The 5,893-nt window shown below is 33.4% G+C and overlaps 1 protein-coding gene across 1 annotated transcript; it reads right to left on the bottom strand.

Annotated features, from left to right (window-relative positions):
* Window positions 1-1,668: 1,668 nt before the first annotated feature.
* LOC115976966 lies at window positions 1,669-5,441 on the bottom strand. Its single transcript, XM_031098562.1, has 2 exons — window positions 4,705-5,441; window positions 1,669-1,933 (listed from the first exon to the last, which is right to left on the bottom strand). Exon 1 carries the CDS (start codon window positions 5,198-5,200, stop codon window positions 4,718-4,720), a length of 483 nt encoding a protein of 160 aa, XP_030954422.1. The 5' UTR covers window positions 5,201-5,441; the 3' UTR covers window positions 1,669-1,933; window positions 4,705-4,717.
* Between the last annotated feature and the right edge of the window lie 452 nt (window positions 5,442-5,893).

The raw sequence follows: 5,893 nt of genomic DNA, 5'->3' as shown, positions 1-5,893 counted from the left end.
GTCCCCACCAAAACCAATCCTCCCACTTTATAAAAAGGGTTGGATTTATCAATAAAAAACTTTAAATACATTTTTCAACTTTCCTATTTTGTTTTCAAGTATAAAATCTTCACTCCTTCCTTCTTTTCCCTCTCCCGTCCCTTTCGGTCCATCCTTTGAATTGTATATCCTCCCATCGGTGATAATGCAAGTCCAAGAGGACCAAGACAACACACAAAAGAAAGAGAGGAGGTGAGTAATTCAGTTGTCTATTGGAAAGGGTTTGTCTTCTTCTTCGTTTTTTGATACAGGGTTTGTCTTCTATTAGAATAGATGCATGGAAAATAGACCTTATTTTAAAATAAATTAGAACAGATCGTTAGTAGGATATGAATTCTTAAAAAGACTCCACATGACATTCTACACACCAAATAATAACAATAACCAATTTTCAATTTCAAAATTTTAATAGTTAAGTATATCTCATGAAATGTGTCAAATGTCAATATTAGCGGTTAAGTATCATATTCATATATTTTATTTATGGTTGATTCCCAACCCAAAAAAAAGATTACGGTGAGTTGACCGTCAATATAAAATTTAGTCAATTCTTTTATGAATAAATCCATTACTGCTACACATTTTATACCAAAATGTGAATAAAATGTGTTATCTCTGCATAATGAAATATTGGTAAAATTAATGAATATTAAGGGAAAAAAATAAAAATAATTAACAAAACTTTTTTTTTCTTACTAAAACTTTGAACAAATAGCATGATTTGCCACTGGTAAGAAGTTCTTCATGGCGACAATCATCAGGCTATTCTGAAGAGAATAGTTAGCAATAACAAACAGGGTCACTGGCCCCCAATTTAAATTTTCTCCTCTTTCTCATTTTGATAAAAATTTCATTGTTCATTGTTAAGACATAAAACGTTCTGGTTGTATGCTGTGCAACATGTACACTAAATAACTCAAATAGTTCTTAAGCATGGCATGATTTAACGCAAATGAAGTGACAACCTCCAATCATTCTCGTGCTATAAATTATCCTTTTATATAACGTTTTCAATAAGCCACAAGATCCAATCACAACAGTAAATTGCTTCAATCGATCCCTATTGACATGATTGAGAAATGATAATGTTTCTTATAATCCTATTCTAAAACTCTAGTTGAGGCAATGACCAACCGCACCTATTAAAAATGCATAAAAACTTGGTCACATTTTATTTTCCTCAAATCAAAACCCATTACTTCACCCAAAAAATAAAAAACCTTTACTTTATATCTTAAACTTTACTTAGTCTAATATTATTAATTTAAAAGCATTTCTCCTCCCATCCTCCTTTGTCCCCAGACTGTGCCCTCACCTGTGGCTGTGAGACCCACAGACTCACAGAATACTGCCTCCAACAACAGAGTAGCAGCAGGCAGCACAAAGAAAGTGCATGTTACCATGCAAGTTCCTTTTGATACGTATCACTAATTTTGAGTTATTTATACACTAGTGTTTTCCTCCTAACTTCAAAAGTGGAAAAAGCGATCATTCAATTAACCCATTTTTATTCTTAAAGTCTCTTACTTTACTTTAGGATATGTATATAAAAATTAACAAGCAATCAAAACTAACCGTAATTTAGCTCCACGTGGCAAATTTGGAGGCCACGGAGGTCATTCCATTTTCTTAATTAAAGATAATATATATTAAAGACGAGGAAAACCCTCTGTTCATTACCAAGAAAAAGTAACACATAACTACAGAGACACCGAGGCATCTACTACACAATAAAGAAGTCTAGGAGCATTTTGAGGTTATTATTACAATCTAGTGATTTACAGTCAAATATTAGATACTACAAGCACCGAATACTTTGGTTCGATAAGTACTTCCAACCTTATGAGCGGATACTATCACATAATTTAAGTCCAGTAAAGCAGCAATAGATGCCCTGCAGAGGAGGGAGACCAATTAGAAGTAAGTCTGCTGCCAATTGATCCAAAAAAAAAACAACAACAAAGGTTTAGCATTCTTGAAGTCAACTAGTTAACTATTCTATTACCCAAAAGCTGAAGAACCTATATAGAGTGATAAAAGCTTCACATTTGGATGCAGAGAATTTGAAGGATTCACCTAGTTTTTAATTAGCATTAAAAAAGATAGCTTGAAGGCAAAGCAAAAACTAGGAAAATCTGAAAGAAGATTTCAGGTAATAAGCACAAAGTAAGAACTGAGGTTCTGAAGATTGATTGAATTTGAGCCCCCCGTATTCATATCAATTTGAACTTATCAAAAAAGAATTCATATCATTTCAAACCTCTAGCTCTTAGTAACATTAAAAACAAGGTTATTTTGATCTAAATGTACTTTATCACTGCTGCATGCATGTACTACAGCAGTAAACATATGGGCACAAAAACTCAGTCGTCAGCTTTGAGATTTCACAAACAATTGAACAAGAACTCAAACTTTCTATGAAGTGTTTCAGGACCCTAAATAAATAGAATCTAGAAAGTGCCTACATCAAAGTAGGCCATACTGCATAAGCCGCCATAACCATCTAAAGAAAATAAAAGAACAAGGTGAAAAGTATTCCTACCAACAATGGGTTAAATTAATAGGATTTTAAAAGTTCATGGTTAGATTTGAAACAAACAAAACTATAGGGTTTAATTTATAACAATTGTAAACTTCAGAGTTTAATTTGAACTTTTGAAATTAAAAGGTATAAAAATTTAATCTGAAAGACTGAAATCACCTAAAGTGTAGCGCTTAATATGTACTTTTCCGGTTTTCCCACAATTTAAAATAATTTCATTATATATAATTTATTTGTCTACTTATTAGCTGCAGGGGTAGTTCATCGAATCTAGCTGTGAAACTCCAATAATTGTTTGGAATTTCGGTCATTGACATATGGTTGAGACTGACAATCACATCCAAGTAACAAAAGTTCTTTTGTAGCGACTTTTATATATGTAGCTTTGATCACAATACAAGACCAAACAAGTAACAAAAAGGTCTAGAATCCCACAATTTAAAATAATTTCATTATATATAATTTATTTGTCTACTTATTAGCTGCAGGGGTAGTTCATCGAATCTAGCTGTGAAACTCCAATAATTGTTTGGAATTTCGGTCATTGACATATGGTTGAGACTAGTACACACTTTTGGCAGATGCATCCAAGTAACAAAAGTTCTTTTGTAGGCACCAGACTTTTATAAAGACAGCAATAATAAATGAACAGCAAACAGGAAAGTTGAGCATAAGTATGATATCACAATACAAGACCAAACAAGAAATAACAAAAAGGTCTAGAATTGCATAATCCAGATTAAACAAATAATAACAGATAACAGATCCACAAAATAAAAATCCTCTAAGACAAATAGTATGGCTGGAAATGTTATTTTACTATATTCACAAGAAGTAATACAAAAAGAACTCATCAGCATGTATGAACACCAAAAAAAAAATAAAATAAAATAAATAAAACAAAAGAAAAATCATATCTTAAATCATACTAGTGCTATCTAAAGGCTTGAAGAAATCTCTCATCATATCTTAAATTATGCTAAGCCTTTTAGATAGCACTAGTATATCAAATCATCAATAAACGTCGTACCTATTGCACAAAACTCCTACTCCTTTGTTGGAGACTAGGAGAGGTTATTGGTAAGTAGTCTTTCCTCCAATTTTGTATCAAATCACCAATAGTCTAGAATGGCTAATATCCAAGAGCTCACTAAATTAAAATCGTAAGAGTTTTTCTAATTGCATTCATAGCTTCCATTTATATATTGATTTTAGTAATTCATCTAAGATTCATAACCCAAAAATTTCATATCCAATATCCAATTATATAATCTTGACGATTCAAGCAATCCCATAGCTTTTGTGGCCCTTTCGTTTCGCAGAATCTTTATAGATTCCTAGAATTATATTCCCACCATTTGGTTCATTACTCAGCATTCACAAATTCCTGGGAATGTACCATACCTACGTTTGATTAAAACACCATAATCCCAGTAATAATTATATAATGCACACGCATATATCTTGAGAAAGATTGATGCTAGGAATATTATACATTTTACTATATTTTCCTTACAAACTGATGTGTCACCATTCAAACATTTATTTAATATGATGTTGAATTGAAAGTGATACTTTGTAAGCTTTTTGTAGTAAGATTAGTAGTGACATTACCAATTTCCCATAATGTAAAAGCTAACCACCCTTTTCAATCTTTTAATTTCAAAAAAATAATAATAAAAACCAACCTTTAACCAAACAAAAACAAAAAGAAAAAAAAAAGTACAACTAGCAAACACTTTATAACCCTAAAGCATATTGACAAATTTGGGAACTTTCCAGTAATGTTTTTATTTGCAAATAGGGAATTAATCTGGACAAGAACATATTGGATACAAACAGATGCCTAGTAAACTAAAATTAAAACAAAATAAAAAAAGACAGCAACTATTTTATTTTGCTCATGCTATACAGAATATTCAGGAATAATCGAGATACATAGAGCACAATTCGATTCAATCAATTTTTATATTTTAAATCAATAATTACTAATTAATAATTATCACTCAGAGATATTAATTCAATACTAATCATAACGCACAACACATACTTTAGTCTCGAATTTCTCTGATCAATTCAAAACCCTAATTAAGAGCGAATTGAATTGGGATTTGAATTCATACCTCACTCGCTCACTCACGAAGAGGAGTGTTTGCCTTCGCAATCGGGGCTCTCGTCGAAGTTCTTGGAGGGGTACTTGGCGCTGACCATGCCGACCTCGAACACCAAGTCTTCGCCGGTGGATCGGATCCCGGTGATGGACCACCAGCTGAACAGTGCACGGACCCGAATCCCGTCGAGCTCAGCGATCTTACCCGAAACGATCTTTCCCCTGACTGTCCTGGAATAGGTGGCGAGGTAGTTGTCCGGCGGGAGAGTGATCTTGCAGTCGCCGCCGAGCTCGACGGAGAAGTCGCCGGAGGTCTTGTTTATGGAGTAGCCATGGACTGAGGAGGGTAAGAGTCCGACGGGGAAGCCGTAGTTTGTGAGCTCGGTGTGGGCCGCGGATAGGGATTGGGTCGGTTTCGGGTTCGGGTCGGAGATTTGGGCAGAGATGGGTATGAGGAGGATGAGAAGGGCGAGGGTGGAGGAGAAGAAGAAGAGGGATTTTGGGGTCATGGTGTTGAGTTTTGAGTTTGACTGACTGGTGAAAATAAGAACGCCGAGTTGCGTTTGTGTTTTTGCTTTCTGTGTTTTTTATGCTTTTTGATTTTGCTTTGCTTGCTCTGGTTGTGTAGGGCCTGTAGGCAACGGCGGCACGATTGTGAGCAACATGTCTAATGTTTTTAAATTACTGACGGAAAGTCCTCGTTTGACATTTACAAAACGACAGTAATTTTTTCGTTGCGACGGTACTAACGAAGTTCCTATTTTTGGGGTTTAAGATGGGTGTAATGTAAACAGTTTTTTGAACATCCGACTGTTGCCTAGCTGGTGATACGTGGGATTAGGATTGCAAAAATTTCACGTCCCATTTGTTTGCCTGTCCTGCACAAGTTTTCTTATAACTTTATTTAGTATACTAGTGATTAGATAAATAGATAAATAGTTAGATAAGATTTATATGTAAGCTCAAAAATTTTAAAATAATTAAAACTAAATGATTAGATAAATAGTTATAATAAATTATAAAATAAGTAAATAAGTTTAATAAAAAAATTAATTTAAGTTTTGATTGTTTAGAATTTAGATTTTATTAGTGTTTATTTATTTTTATATTTTAAAATTCTCTATGTGTTCTGTGTTAATTTCTTAATATGAGATATGGAATGAATTTGACCATTCCTATTTGGATGAGGACAATGATTTGTT

Source organism: Quercus lobata, chromosome 2 (assembly GCF_001633185.2).
Source record: "Quercus lobata isolate SW786 chromosome 2, ValleyOak3.0 Primary Assembly, whole genome shotgun sequence".
NCBI lineage: Eukaryota > Viridiplantae > Streptophyta > Magnoliopsida > Fagales > Fagaceae > Quercus > Quercus lobata.
Note: the sequence above shows the minus strand (reverse complement) of the source record. Positions and strands in the feature narration are given on the sequence as shown.